Raw genomic sequence first — 15,704 nt, 5'->3', positions numbered from 1 at the left:
ACAGGAGAAGAGGAATAGGGGAAAAAAGAGGGTTCATGGTGAATGGCCTCCATTCTCAGCTGAGAGAATTGGGGAGGGGGAGCCATGGGAGGCTGGAGAAGAAAAGATTTGGAAGAGACATTGCAGAGAGTGGGATAGTGAGTGAAAGGAAGTATGGCAGGATTATAAAACAGCATTGAGGGCCCAGTTGAGGGGTCAAATGCTAAAGAATGGAGGTCAGGGTGAGGAGGAAGAGTAGGGTTACGTAAGGGAAGATAGAGGGAGAAGTGAAAAGCCAGTAGATTATGATCTGATAAGAGGATTTCAAAATTCTTGAACATGGAGGTGGTGCTTTTATGGGTGGTGGCAAGATCAAGGGTATGACTGTCTTTGTGTGTGGCTGAAGTGGGAGAGTAGCTCGTGGGAGGTAAATAGGCTATAGAACTAAGTAGTTGAGGTATTTGAGGAAGAATCAATATGCATGCTGAAGTTCCCTAGTATGAGGACAGGAGTTGGGAAGAAGAGAAGAACCGTGAGCCTCAGACTCACTGAGGAAGTAAGGGGAATGACCTAGGGGATCTGTAGATATACAGCTACCAGGATTTTGATTGGGTGGTATAAAGGAATAGTACGAACCTCAAAGGAAAAGAGGTTACTGAGTGATGGAGGAAGGGGGAGTGCATGGAAGTGGCAGTGAGAAGCAAGAATCATTCCGATTCCCCCACCTCAACTAGTGAGCACAAGACAATGAGTGAAGGTGCAGCCAGTACTGGAAAGGATAACCAGGGGGCTGTGTCATCAAAGCAAAGCCAGGTTTCAGTAAAAGCTAACAGATGTGCGAGAAGAAAAAATTCAGAATGAAGGGAAGTTTGCTGTCTGTTGGGACAGGCATTCTCACTGGGTACAATAGAAGGGCTAGGTGGAATCATGATGAAATTTTGGGGTAGAAGGATTGAGGAAGATGGAAATGAGGAATCAGGTGGTAGGGGATAAGGAATGGGGTCTGGATGATGACCTATAGGAGTTCAGAGTCACTGGGATGTGGTGGATATGATCAGGTATAAGAATGTTGAGTGGAAGGCCCCACTTGTACCCTCAAAAGACAAGCTGAGAGGCCTGAAGTCAAAGGGAAAGATTTACTCTTTTTCACACAGAAGGTTCTCTACATCCCAGTTGGGAGATCAGTCTGGCAGCAGGAAGTGATAGATGCTTTGCGCTGGTACAGATGGAAGTAGCTGCCTTGGAGTGTATGGAAAATGCCCAGCTTGGCCCCAAGCAGCTTTTCCTCAGAGACACACTGCACTAAGTAGAAAATGGAAGGCCCAGGTCACTAGTGCACCCACGGTCTCAGATCTTCTCACCTCACAATGTACATGTTAAGGCTCTGAAGAGAAACTTTTTTATTTCTTCTGTATTGCAACTAGCGCAGTGGACAGAGTGCTGGACTTGGAGTCAGGAAAATCTGAGTACAAATTCTGCCTCAGACATGTGCTAGCAGTGTGGCCCTAGGCAAGTCACGTAACCTTTCCTCATCTGTAAAATGGGAATAAGAACACCTGCTTCCTAAGGTTGTTGTGAGGATAAAATGATATAATGTATGTAAAGCACTTTGCAGATCTTAAGAGTTATATGTTAGCTATTCTATATCATTACAGAGTCCCTTCCAATTGCTCACATAAATTTACTTTGCTAGAATTTTTCTGTATTCTTGTGTTGTATTTTATGTTCCTATTCCATTTTGATTTTTCCATCAGAAAAGTTTTAAAGAACCTTATTCTTTTAAAGGTCTGCTTTCTTCCTCTACAAAATTATATTTAGCTTTGCTGGGGGCAGCTAGGTGGCGCAGTGAGTAGAGCACCGGCCCTGGAGTCAGGAGGACCCGAGTTCAAATCCGGCCTCAGACACTTGACGTGTTCACTAGCTGTGTGACCTTGGGCAAGTCACTTACCCCCAATTGCCCTGCCTTCCCCCCCTGCAAAAAAAAAAAAAAGTAAAAAAAAATATTTAGCTTTGCTGGATAAATTATTCTTGGTTATAAAGCTTCTATCTTTTGCCTTTTGATATACTGTATTCCAAGAGTTTCTTTTCTGTTGGTGGAAGTTGCCGGGTCTTGTGTGTTCTGAACTACTGTTCTTGATACCAGAACTGCTTCTTTATAAATGCTTGCAATCTTTTTTCTTTGCAGCCAAAGTTCTGGATTTGGACTAAGACTTTCCTAGAACTTTTCCTTTTGAGGTTTATTTCTAGAAACAATTGGTGGATTTTTTCTATCTTTATTTTGACTCTGGTTCTAATAGAAATGGGCAGTTTTTATTTGTGATTTCTTTAAATACAGTGTCAATAAGTCAACAAGAATTCATTAATTGCTTACTATGAGCAGGCACTATGTTCAGTTCTAGAGATACAAAGAAAGGCAAAAACCTAGTTCAGAGGGTTTGTTTGTTTTTGAATCACAGCTTTCATGGACTCCAGTGATTCTTTAATCATCTCTCCTTGCCCTGTTTTCCAGGTCAGTTATTTCTAATAGGCACATAACTTATATTTCCTTCTATTTTTTCAGTCTTTTTTAAGTTTTATTCTAGTATTTCTTGCTGTCCCATGGAGTAGTTCATTCTTTCTTTGTGCTTCATCTCTTGATTCATTTCTTCTAGGTATTCATGTAGCCCTTGTAGAAAATCTTTTTTTTTCCCTCTGAATCACTGCTTGCAGTTGTTACAGTTACTCCTTTGGGGGAGATCTAGAGATCTACACTATTTTTCATGCTAGTTGGTGCTTTGATTTATTCATTTCTCCACATTTAGTTCCTGAATCCAGGGCCAGGCTCCATATACTGATTGGTCTCACCCTTAAAGTCCCATGAGTTTCTATAAAAATCTTCAACTTGCTGCTGCTCCCCCCAGACCCCTGTCTCCACCCAACTCAGCCCTACCTAGTCCTCCTGGATCTTTGAACTTCAAAACACTGGGGCTTCAGGGTTCTGTCTCTATAGTATCTCAGGACAGAGTACTCAGCTCTGAAGAACCTGCAGCCTGAGGCCACATGTGGCCATCTAGAGTCTCAAATACAGCCCTTTGACTGAATCCAAACTTCACAGAACAAATCCCCCTAATAAAAGGATTTGCTCTGTGAAGTTCTATTTATTGTCACATCTCTAGGCTTCTACAGTCTCCTCCAAAGGGCTTGCCTCTGGGTGCCTCTGGCCACAGAGCTTTCTTTTCAGGTCACATGTATCTTCTAACCACTGTTATGGTGGAAGAGTCAGTTGTTTTGCCTAGGCTGGCTCTGACTTTGCTGGCAGCTCCTTTTCCTATTGCCCATTGTCCTCTGGCTGACCTCATGCAAGTCTGGGGTGGAAAAAACCACTTAATCTAGTTTCTCATTAAAGCTCTTGATCAAAATTATTTGGTCGGGTGTGAATTTCATATTTTTACTGGAGTAATCATGCTGGAACTAGGTATTTTGACTCTGTTTGGCCAGACATCTTCTACAAAAGAGTCTTAATCATGATTTTAATAATGTAACCAGGTTCTCTCAAGCCTCAGGAGACCCCAACCCATCTGGCTAGCTTCAAAATACCACCAACAGATACACAAAAAACATCATCTAGAACAAAGCTTAGCAATATTTTTGGTCTTAGCAATATTTAGCACCAATGGAGTTAAGCTTGATAGATTTAGATGCTTCTAGCATTCCTAAAGTATACACATAAGAGAACTAAAAAAGGAAGGCATACAAAGAGAAAGTAACTCTAAAAAATAATGGTGAGATAAAAGACAAAAGGAAGTAAAAGAAAGAGAAAGATGCAGGTGGTAAAGAAATAAAAAGTATGACAAAAAACACCTCTATCCTATCCATAACTAGTTAAGGGAACTGAAACAAAAACACAGCATCCAAACAATCCTAATCATTTTTTTGTTCAGAACAAAGTACCTACCTTGGGAAGATCCGAGCACGTAACTCCTTAACAAAAGTTCTTGTCCCAGCTTGTACTGGTTTGGAACCATCATCATTCTCTGTGTAGTCATGTCTGTGCCAATTCCTCCTCTTTTTCACTAGAATTTTTAAAAATAAAAATATTTTTTGATAATTGAGAATCAAATAGTAAACATATATGTAATAAATATACTTTCTGGTCATTCATGACTTGCCATGGCCAAACAATGCATCAACCTATGACCAGCCTATTAGAAATGAGCCTTTCCATACTACAAGCTGGTCCCCAGCCAAAAACACTTTATCATTAACTTCTTACCTTTTAAAATCAGTAGAATTTGCCTGAGTTTGGGCTCCACCACAATAGCTTTTGAGAAGCAAGGATCTTTGCAGGCATCAGAATAGGACTTTAATTGCAAATTTGATTATTATGCCCTGGCACATGGTTGACAATTAATACTTTTTCATGAAATGATAAAATAAAAAATAAAAATCTCTCATTTTGTGCAAGATGACATTAAATAGAACTGTTTTTAACATGTTTCTGAGTCTGAAATGTAAATTCTGTTTGGTAACATCATCCTGGTCACTTCAGTTTTCTCACCAACTTCATTTTAAATTCTAAAGCAGAATCTGAAGATGAAAAAACTAAAATCAGAATACATGATTCCTTAGACTAATACTTACCTTCAAAAAGATAATGAAAATTAATGCTATTTGGTCTGAAAGGGTCAGATCATATCACATAATAATTTTTAGTGTATTTTCTAATCTCCCTTTTTAAGCCACCAAAGAGCAACCCCAAAAAATTTACCAGAAAAAAGGAACGTGTAGTAAAGAATGGTTATCCTAGAGTGGATTACCTCTAAAGACAACATTTAAAACCACCTAAAATAACCTTACATGCTAAATGTAACAAGATTATAGCTGAATAACCCTAGTCTGGTCCAATGAGGAAGGAGAGGAATCTTCAGTGAATAAATATATATGTTCTGACAAAAAAAGTAAAAGGGAAAATTAATAAGAAAAGATGATGCAAAAGGGTAGTTTGACATGAGATTTCTAGCAAGAAGTAAAGCTTATGCAATCATAGCAAAAAAAAATAAGTACGACTTGAGAGTACATAACTCAAGGTAATTAATAATGCTAGAAAATCCTGCTTCTAATATACAAGGCAGAATAAGCCTACTTTATCACAACAGAATAAAAAATTGTTGCCCAGATATAGCACTTTTTGACATCATCTACAGAAAACATCTCCATTGGCTGTGAAAAACATCTGGTTTTCCCATTCCTGAGGCAGTTACACTATTCCTAAACAAATAGCATCTTTGACATCCTACATTTTAGGGAGCTTCTAGCATATATTCAATTTTAATAACTAAATATGTAATAAATAGCTACTAGGCACTGGGGATACAAAGGCAAAACAGACAATTGTCACCCTCAAGTCACTTAAATCCTATGGGTAAAAAGGGAGAAATATAGAATGTATATAGTAAATATGAGGTAATCTGAGAAGGGAAAGAGTATTATAAGGAACTGAGTGGGTCAAGGAAGGCTTTAATAAAAAGGTGGCATGTTAGCTGGGCTTTAAGGAAAACAGGAATTCTAAGAGATATAGGTAAGGAGAATGCATATTCCAAGCATCAAGGTTATATAGCCTATACAAAGGCAAGGACATGGGAGATGAAACTTCAAGTTCAGTGAACAGCTAGAAGGCCAATTAATCTCAAATATAGAATACATGAAAGATAGTTAACATGAAACAAGTCTGGAAAGGTAGATAAGTGGGAACCAAATTGCAGAGAGTTCTAAAAACCACTAGGGCTAAGGAATTTGCATTTTATCCTACTGGCAATAAGAAGCCACTAAGCAATAATGCTTTGGTACTGGTTAAGAAATAAAACAGTGGAATAAATGAGTAGAAGATCCAGAAGGAAATAAACACAGTAGCCTAGTGTTTGACAAACCCTTGCTCCTAAATCAAGAACACTCTATTCAGCAAAAATTGTTGGGAAAACTGCAAAGCAGTCTGGCTTTAGGTATAGGCCAACATCTCAGACCCTACACCAAGATAAGCTCTAAATATAAAAGGTGGTATCATAAACAGAGAAGCAAGGAAAAAAATTACTTGTTATGACTAATGTGGAAATATGTGTAATATGATTGTACAAGTATAGTCTATAGCAGATTACATGCTGTCTTGAGGAGGTGGAAGGGAACAGAGGGGGCAGAAATTTAGAACTCAAAATCTTACGAAAGTGAATGTTGAAAACTATAAAACATAGATAGATGAATGAATGAATGAATGAGAAGAAATTACATGTCAAATCTATAAACAAAGACTTCATGACCTAACATGAGATGGAGAAGATCATAGAAGGCGATCTCTTTGGAGTGTAAAACTAGCAGAGGCAATGTAGCAAGAAAGGGTATACACAATTTAATAACACTTTGGGAATAATTCAAAATTCCTTTCCATAATGGCTGCACCAATGCACAGTTCCACCAAAAGTGCATTAATATACCTGTTTTCCTACCCCTACTCTCCCTCCCCAACATTTGTCCTTTTCCTTTTTTTCTCAACTTTGCCAATTTGATGGATGTGAGGTGGTACCACAGAGTTGTTTTAATTTGTATTTCTCAAACTCTTCGTGATTTAGAGCATTTTTTCATATGCCTACTGATAGCTTGGATTGCTTTTCTCTGAAAACTTCCTGTTCATATTCTTTGACCGTTGACCAACTGGAGAATGGTTCTTATTCTTATAAATCTGAATCGGTTCCTTGTATATTTTAGAAATGAGATTTTTGTCAGAGAAACTTGCTGCAAATTTTTTTTCCAATTTATCTGATCATCTTCTAAGTTTAGCTGCATTAATTTTGTTTGTGCAGAGGATAGAGGATATCTGAAATGAACAAAATGAATAGTCATGTCTTGGAAGAAAGTGAGATTAGAAAAAAGAGGGATGGACTGAGAGAAGGGAGAGAGGTAAAAAGACCAGAAGTTTCATATCTCAAAGTCCTATAAGAACACTAGTATTCTACCAGTATTAAAAAAGAGAGGCCATGATTTCTAGAAAAATATCTAGGGTCATTAAAGGAACTCTACAGTTTCCTGAAGACAATTCAGCCCATTCTTCTGTTTAATTCTGGCCCCAACTCATCTGCATTTTTACTATCTCAGACATATTTGATGATGGACAAGCTTTATAGGATATCTATTTAAATGAATATCATAATCTGCATGACAGACCTTCTTTAGTCACTTGATTTTTCCTCAGTGGATGGTTTAGACAAATTGTTTTGAGCTGTTACAAATGTGTTTCAGTAGATATTCAGGGGCTTAATGAAATGCATGCTAATATATGCAAACAGGATCATAGATTTAGAGGTGGATAGGATCTTAGAAGTCATCAATTCCAATACCCTCAGTTTACTAATGAGGAAACTAAAGCACAGAGGTTTAAATGACTTGCCCAGGGTCTCATCACTACTAAGTGTTTTGACCCAGGATTTGAAACTCAGTCTTGTTGCATTCAAGCCTAGCACCCTAACCATCATACCACACTGCCTCTCAGATGAAGAAACATCACTGAGGGGCCCTGTAATGTAGTAGGAAGAACATACAATCTAGAATCTAAAGAACTGATGAAGGGAACTGAAGGGAATCCCTTCAACTTGGACTCTGCTGGATTGCGTCATGACAGTGGCAAAGTCTTTTGGAGAGCATACTTCTCCCTACTTTATGTTCTGCCTTACATTTATGATCAGAGGGCAGAATACTTTTATTTCTGTTGTTAAATCTTTCAAGAAATCTCGCAGTATTTTGATGTATGAATGGGAGAGTACATTGCTGGAAGAGAGCCTTTAAAGTAGTAGCTTGCTCTCCCAAATCAAGTGCCTTTCAAAAAATAATAAGGACAATAGACACTTGTATTTTCTACATCTTTTAGTCAACTGAGTGGTAAAGATGTAGTTTCCTCTGAGTATCCCTTGGAAAAGCCTACCTTGTTCTTCACTAACACCCTCAGGAACAATGCCCTTGGTGTGTGAAGATGCTTCTCATAAAAAACTTTATACACACGGGAAAGTAAGCATGGAGATCAGTAGCTGTTGATGTTCTCTCAGTTGCCTTTTTCAGTATTAATAAGGTCCCCAATTTCATGTTAGTTTGAAATTAACTTAATTTTGCTCCTAAACATTAACAAATTACAATGGAATTTCCATATTTTCAAAAAATACAATCAACCTTTTCTTAATACAAATATCCTGTTGGATACGATACATACGTAAAGATAAAAGCAGCAAGCTAAAGACACAGAAAGTAGAGATGGAGCCGCTGAGGAAACTCTGGAACGTCCTGGGGTTTAAAACATTCAGTATTGTCCTCCACAAATAGGAACACCTGGAATCATTGCCATCTATTTGGGATTTCCTCTAATTTTAGGTCTTTATACAGGAAAATCTTCCACAAAACTAGTAAATACCTTTTAGCAAGCATATGTCATTGTTTTCTGCCTTACTAGATGCTAATCTACAAAAAGATCACTGCACAATTTACAAGTGAACAATTTTAAAAAGGAGAGGGGTCCAGCTTTGGTTGTGGTTTGGCAAATGCTCCAAAGCACACGTCTTATAGGCTGACATATGAATTAGGCACCATGTTGTCTGAATAGCACCTAACAATAAGAAAATTCTAGGTACAATAATGATGTACCAAGAGCAAGAAAAGAAATAAAAAGGAAGTTCCCCAATGGTACAACTAAAATCTTTTAACAGTAGAGAGAACAGCAGCAGGGAGGACAGAGTAAAAGCTGACTCTATATAAAGGAAATACTGCTAGATCTTGGGAATTTCTGGACTGTTGCAAAACAAATGGCACTGATCTTTGCACATGGAATGGTGAGGAAGCCCATGTCAATTACTAGAAGATGACATATCATTACGGAAAGAAAGAATCTGGGGGAAAAAGGACTGAGGGGCCACCACAGAGATAAAAAACTCTAGAACTTTGAAAGCTCCTTCCAGATCCTTAATATGTAAATTATTCTTATACTGAATTTAATGTTTTCTATGACTTAGCTATGTTAACAGTAAAAGAACATGCTGTTGATATTAACTTGTAATAGATTATTTTAAATAGGTTTTACTGATACACTTTGTTTTTACATTGCCTACATTTTTTAATCAATCAACATTTATTAAGCACATACTATGTGTCAGGTACTGCGCTAGGTGATAGGGATACAAAAAGAATGAACCAATCTCTACTTACAATATTCACAATAAGCTTATAATGGGGGGAGACAACAAGTATGTGTAAAAAACACAGACAGCATAAACACAAAATTAATACATACAAATACATACACAGTGTGTGAAATACAAGATAGTTTGGAAGGGAATGCAATGGGAGGCATGGGGGCAATCAGGAAAGGCTTCATACAAAAGATAGTACCTGACCTACATCTTAAAGGAAGAAGGGTATATTCTATGAGACAAACATAAGGAAAGAGTACAACCCAGGTATGGGAACCAGCCAATGTAAAGTACTGAGAGAGGAACTGTAATGTCACATGTGAAGAATAGTAAGAGGGTCAGTTTGGCTGGATCACAGATTGGGGGTGAGGGAGGGAGATGGGACAACGTCCAACATGGCTGGGCAGGTAGGTTGGAAACAGCTTGTATAAGGCTTTAAAAGCTAAACAAGAAGTTCACATTTTATTCTAGAGTCAATAGGAAGCCACTGGGGTTGGCTGAGTAGAGGAATGACATGGTTGTATCTGTGCTAAAGGAAAATTGCTTGGGCAAAATTGTGTAGAATGAACTGGAGTAAGGAGATTTGAGGAAAAGTAGACCAATCAGCAGGCAGTTGTAATAACAAAAGTGAGAGCTGAGGAGGGCCTGAACTAAGGTAGTAGCTGTGAGAGTAGGGAGGAGCTGTGATGTGATCCAGGTAGAAATGGCAAAATTTTGCAACTGACTGGATATGAGGCTTGAGAGGCAGAGTGAGGAGTTGAGGATAATACCAAGATTATGAACCTGAGATACAAAGGATACCTTTGAGAGAAACAGGAAACTGTGGAAGAGGGGAAGATTTGGGGAAAAGATATTGAGTTCTATTTTACACATAAGATGTCTCTGGGACACACAGTTTCAATGTCCAATAAGAAAACGGTGATACAGGACACTAAACCTCAGGGGAGGGGGAGAGCACTGGGACTGGATAAGACCTGGGAGTCATCTGCATAGAAATGATAGTTATACCCAGACGAGCTGAGGAGGTTACCAAGAGAGAGTGGAGAGAAAGAAGAGAAAAGTCCAACACAGAACTTCTTGAAGAACATCCAGAATTAATGGACATAATTGGATTGTGAGCCAGAAAAGGAAACTGAAATATCCAGGAGAGGGCAGTAAATAGAGAGTAGTAAATAGCACCTCCAGTAGCAGATTAGATGAAAAGGATTAAGACTGAGAAAAGACCATTAGATTTGGCAATAGTCAATAGTCAATAAACATTAATTAAGTGCTACTACGTGCCAGGTACTCAGTTAAGCGCTGGGGATAAAAATACAAAAAAAAAAAAAAACAGCCCCTGCCCTCAAGGCACTTACAATCTAATGGGGGAAGACAACATACAAAAGAAAGCTGAAAGAGGGGCAGTTACCCAGCACAGGGGCAAGGTGGAAGTCAAAGAAGTCTAAAATGAGCGCAGCCAGAGGTCCAAAATGAATGCAGCCAGGTGAGAAATAAAATGTCTGAGATGTCTGTCCTGTCCCCTCTCCTTAAAGTGGAGGCATTTATGGCTCCAGGCTCCCATCAGAGGGCAGAAGGTACTAAGTGTAAGTAACAAGACTGAGGATGTGGCAAGATGATGAGATTTCCCAATGATGAGTTTACTGGGGAGCAAGGTGGAGAAGTCCCAAATGAGTGAAGTTTAGGTGGGAAATAAGATGTCTAAGGAAATGATTGGTAATTTTGGAGAGAACAGATTTGGTGCCACATTGCAAAGAGTTATGCAGTGAGAAGAGAAGTAGAGGCAGAAAGTTGAAATACCTTTTTCAAAGAGTTTGGCAGAGGAAGGGAGAAGAGACTCTGTAGTAAGGGGTTGGGGTTTGTTTGTTTTTTTAAGGACAGGGAAGACCTGGGCATGTTTGAATGCAGTAGGGAAGGAACCAGCAGATAGAGAGAGGTTGAAGATTTGAGAAAGAGGGGAGATGAATAAGGATATAATACGCCAGAGAGATGGGAGGGGAACATAACAAGGGCTAAATGAGTAAATGGGGTACACTTTGAAAGAAGAGTCACCCCCCACTTTGTCAGAGACAGAGAGAAGAGGGGAGAATGGAGGATGATTTAAAAGATTTTGAAATGAAGTAGATGGAAAAGAGAGCGTTCATGCTAAACAGCTTCAATTTTTTCAGTAAAGAGGCAAGGTATTCATCAGCTGACAGAGAATGGGAAAAGAGAGAGAGGGCCTTCAGGAGCTAAGAAGTTTGAAATAGCTTCTGGAGGGGACATCTTGATAAGGGCAAAGAACAGGTACAGAAGGAATAAAAGATAAACAAGTGTATAATGAAAGGAAATGTGGCCAGACAGGGGAACGTCAAAAGTTTCTAATGAGGGAAGTGGAATACTTGTAAATAATGGTTAAGATCTAGTGGGCAACTATGATGGAATGAAGGAATTGGACATGGGACACTTAAGGAGGTTGGAAAAAATGAGAGGTGAGGGAGTCTGAAAGAGCATCCACATAAACATTAAAGACCCTTTGTATAAGAGGAGTGGTGGAGGAGAGGAATAGAGGTGTTGAACTCCTTGAGAAAGGAGGAAGACTACCTGATATACACTACAGGTACCATCATTTTTACTGGGTAGAAAATTTCAAATGTATGGACTTAAAAAGGAATGACTAATGAGTAAAGGAGGTAAAGGGAAAGTCTAGAAGTGAAAATGAGGAGCAAGGAGTGTTCAGATTCCCCCACCAGTATGGCCTACCTATAATCCCTCTCCATGCCCTTCCAAGAAAGGCCTCCCTTAGAAAATTCAATAAAGCGAGATGGGTTGGGAAGGAGCAAAATGTAGTTAGTCTTTCACAACATGAGTATTGTGGAAGGGTTATACATAATGATACACGTGTGGCCTAGGTTGAATTGCTCGACTTCTTAAGGAGGGTGGGTGGGAAGGGAAGAGGGGAGAGAATTTGGAACTCAAAGTTTTAAAAACAGATGTTCAAAAAAAAAAAAAAGTTTTTGCATGCAACTAAAAAATAAGATACACAGGCAATGGGGCGTAGAAATTTATCTTGCCCTACAAGAAAGGAAGGGAAAAGGGGATGAGAGAGGAGGGGGGGTGATAGAGGGGAGGGCTGACTGGGGAACAGGGCAACCAGAATATATGCCATCTTGGAGTGGGGGGGAGGGTAGAAATGGGAAGAAAATTTGTAATCCAAACTGTTGTGAAAATCAATGTTGAAAACCAAATATGTTAAATAAATAAATTTAAATTTAAAAAAAAAAGAAAGGCCTCCCTTATAACCAAGACATTTTTTTAAATAAAAAAAAAAGAGGAAGGTGAAAAAAATCCAGTAAAATTGATCAAACAAATCAAAAAACTCCCAACAAGAAGCAAAACTTCATCTAACAATGAAGATCTGCAACTTTTCTACAACTTATAGTCTTAGAGTGTTGCCTGGGAATGAGAGATTACCAAGGCAGTATGTCAAATGCAGAACTTGACTCCAAGTTGTCTGGATTTTCTATGCACTACATTATGATGCTGATTCTCTATTTAACACTACTTCAAAAAGCACAAAGGCTATGAATATAACTTCATTGGATTTATTTCTCCATATGAATAAAAAAGCTGAACTCAGTTTCTAGGTTACAAAGTAAGAACACTTGTAGTAAGAACAGTTTTTCTCAGAGTCTGGACACTCTGACTTGGCCCTATTACATGCCCCCAGATGTTTTTGTTTATTTGTTTTTTGTTTTTCTTAAAAGGCATCGAAATTGTCCTCAAGACATATAGAGAAGTAAGGGGCTTAAGCTACTGACCTATCCTGGTCACCTAAGTACAAAAAGGGCCAGAGGCCCTTTGAGCAACTTCAACTATTACTTTAAGCATCTAACCTTAGAGCATCACAAGAGAGATACAGGCAATAGAAATAATCCTTAATATCCTTAATATCTTTAATAAATATTCTTTTCCTTAACAAAGGATCTCTAATATTCTTTTCAACAATTTCTTTCTTTCCCCTGCTATAGTTAAATGAACCTTTTCTGTTAACTGCTAAATAATCCCCAAATGTCTTATTTTGTTCTAATATTGGTCAGAGGTCTGGCCTACAATAGACACTATGTATAAAGGGTAACTTCCAGCTGCGTCTCTGAAGAGAACAAAATGTGTACACAAGTTTCTACATACTTAGTGATGAGAGAATATACATATGCAGAAAACTGATAGACACTACCGCCATGACTAACATATCAGAAAACTTTTGTCTTTGCAGATAATCATTTCTAAAAAGCTAACCAAATTTAAACAGCTTTACTTTTTATAGTCCAATTTATCTGTAATATTCCCAATGAACCCTGTAAGTAAGCAAAACACAACTTCTGAGCACCAAATAGGTGTCATAAAACCTCCAAAGGACAGGCAAACAACTCTGAAATGTTCCACAGGACAAATGATTAGAAAACAAGGCAGCATATTTACAACCAACAAAACAGTGACACCAGCTCTGATAAATGACATCAGAGAGAGGAGACAGAACTACTATTTCAAAAGTACTACATTCCGGAGTCATTTAGGGTAGAGATAAGCAGTCACTATGCTACTTCAACATCTAAGTGTCTGGAGTGAAAGCCACTTTGAACAAAGTTAGCACATAGATGGAGTAAGATGAAAGGTATTCTGTTTTCCTAAGCACTACATGATGGCTCAGGAATATGCAACAGCAATGCTTTTTTCAAGTACAGGTAGATTTAAAAATAAAAATGACAACAATTTAAGTTTCCCCTGTCCTCCCATGCCTTACCTATCCAGCCAGAAGACACCAAAATTTTACTTCCCTTGTCTGCTTAGCTATTAAGTCAACTTCATGGTGAACAACAAAGGACTGGGATAATTCAACTCCAATTCCCTACTACTGGAAGCTAGTGGGAATGTCAGAGGTAATTATCTCTTATGCTGCAATACTATCATAGGTATATCATGTGAAGTACACATATGACCTAAAAATAAGAACTGCCATCCTCTAAGATGAGTTAATCTAGCTAGTTCTACCAAGGCCATGGTGACGCTGGCAGCAGGTCTCCACAAAGGCTGGTCTTTGTGAATCAAATGGTCAGCCTCTGCATGGCTGGGCAAGAGACGGAAGAGCAGCACTCCTGTGGTTCTTGAGGGTAAAACTTAAGTTTACAAGGGGGACAGAAGTGGAAAAAGAATAACCTCCTACGTAATGTAACCCTCGTTTAGCTTCTCTATCATTTCTATGTAAGAAAACAAAATTTCTGACAAGAAAGTGTATCACTGAAACACATTCCCTTCACTGATAACAGTATTGCAATGTATTCTGAGTGCATCATACTATTACAATAGAGGTTAATAACTTCTCATCATCATGTCAGAGGTATTCTCCAACATACAAATAAGCTATATTCCAAAAGCTTGGTTACAAATTGCCTATTTAGACTCTGTATACATTTTCACAGAAAAGACATTATAACTACAACCTAACTACTCATATTTAATCATTACTATCACAGGAATAGTAATATATATAGGCATGGTTTTTATTACCGAGGGAAAAATTTATATAACATAGTCCCACCCTTTTAGATACTAGTTAATACCAGATAAATGAAGCAAAATCACATATAGAACACTATGAGAGTTTCTAAAAAATGAAAAAGAATCCTAAATTATATTCCTCACTGTTATATTCAGAAAAATATTATAGATTCATCTTTAAATCGAACCATGGACCAAAACATATTCAGGTACCAGCAGTCTACAGTTCTTGTTCAGGGGGTTTTGGTACAATGAAAAATGATGATCATAATTCTGAGTCTATCTTGTAATCTAAATTTTTAAGCAAAAAAAATGAAACAATAATTCAGAAGTATTTATCTGTACATTTTTATTATATGTGCTAGCTAAATAGTTACTTTCTACTAAAAACATAAAGCTGTACCCCAAAATAAAATTGTTTAAAGGATTATAGTCTGGTTTTATTGGGAAAATAAAAACATTACCTATTTTGTAGGTTATCACAAATATTTCCAAAAGAGAACATTTTTAATTTGTAAAATGATTAAACAGTTGGATTGAGTAACCAGGATCTGAACACAATTTTCACTTTATTGTAATGATTAGTAACTTGAACAAACTTCCTGACCTAGAATAATAGCTTAATAATAGATTTAGAATTTATTTCTAATGTCTCCTGAAAAACATTTTTTGTAGTAGTACATGACAATGACATAACTGGTTAGAATAAGGGGATATCACATATCCTGCATTGAGATTAGTTTGCACAATCTAGTACTTACTTAAGGAAGATCCATGGAGAACTGCACAGTTGGGACAGTGATAGAGGTCAATATCAACAGCATGATGTTCTTCTACTCTAACACAGCTAAGATAGAAAGAAAAAAAAATTCAGAATTGAAAATAAATTTAAAAGAAAGCTGTATCAAACACTATGTACTGAAAGGTTTAGTCTTATAAATTTAAAACTAAAATTACCAACAATTTTAGTTGTACACACACACACACTCTCTA

The 15,704-nt window shown here is 37.8% G+C and overlaps 1 protein-coding gene across 1 annotated transcript in view; it reads right to left on the bottom strand.

Moving 5' to 3' along the window:
• The window catches only part of KDM7A (lysine demethylase 7A), a 102,751-nt gene that overhangs the window by 63,949 nt on the left and 23,098 nt on the right, over positions 1-15,704 (bottom strand). The window contains exons 2-3 of the mRNA XM_036759200.1: positions 15,473-15,558; positions 3,914-4,031 (exon numbers count right to left, since the gene is read on the bottom strand). Of these exons, the coding sequence (XP_036615095.1) occupies positions 3,914-4,031; positions 15,473-15,558 (204 nt within the window). The remainder of the gene's footprint in view (positions 1-3,913; positions 4,032-15,472; positions 15,559-15,704) is intronic.

Source organism: Trichosurus vulpecula, chromosome 5 (assembly GCF_011100635.1).
Source record: "Trichosurus vulpecula isolate mTriVul1 chromosome 5, mTriVul1.pri, whole genome shotgun sequence".
NCBI classification, from domain to species: Eukaryota; Metazoa; Chordata; class Mammalia; order Diprotodontia; family Phalangeridae; genus Trichosurus; species Trichosurus vulpecula.
Note: the sequence above shows the minus strand (reverse complement) of the source record. Positions and strands in the feature narration are given on the sequence as shown.